Source organism: Haliaeetus leucocephalus, unplaced genomic scaffold, assembly GCF_000737465.1.
Source record: "Haliaeetus leucocephalus isolate CR32 unplaced genomic scaffold, Haliaeetus_leucocephalus-4.0 Scaffold339, whole genome shotgun sequence".
NCBI classification, from domain to species: Eukaryota; Metazoa; Chordata; class Aves; order Accipitriformes; family Accipitridae; genus Haliaeetus; species Haliaeetus leucocephalus.
The window spans coordinates 24,294,414-24,294,820 of NW_010972775.1; the positions used below are offsets into that span (position 1 = coordinate 24,294,414).

General features: G+C 78.6%; 1 protein-coding gene across 1 annotated transcript in view; it reads left to right on the forward strand.

Annotated features, from left to right (window-relative positions):
• The first annotated feature begins 251 nt into the window (after window positions 1-251).
• IQGAP1 (IQ motif containing GTPase activating protein 1) overlaps window positions 252-407 on the forward strand; it is a 75,131-nt gene continuing 74,975 nt past the window's right edge. Inside the window, exon 1 of the mRNA XM_010572220.1 lies at window positions 252-326. Coding sequence (XP_010570522.1) covers window positions 275-326 — 52 coding nt within the window. The 5' untranslated portion in view covers window positions 252-274. The remainder of the gene's footprint in view (window positions 327-407) is intronic.

Here is a 407-nt window from a genome sequence, read left to right on the forward strand (position 1 = left end):
GGGCAGGGCGGCCAGGCCGGGGTCCGTCGGGGTTAGGGGTTGTGGGACGCGGCCGAGCTAGGCCGGGCGCCGAGTCCGGCCGGCGCGGGCAGGGCAGGGCAGGGCAAGTTATCGCCCCGCTTCGGCGGCGGAGGAAGGTGGCGGAGGCGGCCGGGGCGGGGAGAGGGAGAGAGCGAGGAGCCGCGGCTCCTCCCCCACCACACCCGGTGCGGCAGGAAGAGGAACGGCCGCGCCCACGCCCAGCTCCCGGCCGGCCCCGGCCCAGCGCAGCGCCATGGCGGCGGAGGAGATGGACGGGCTGGCCATGTCCCGGCCCCACTATGGCTGTGAGTACTGGGGCGCCCGGGGTCCGGACATCCGCGCGGGCGCCAGGCAACGACCTGCCCGGCGACGCCCGGCCCGGCCCG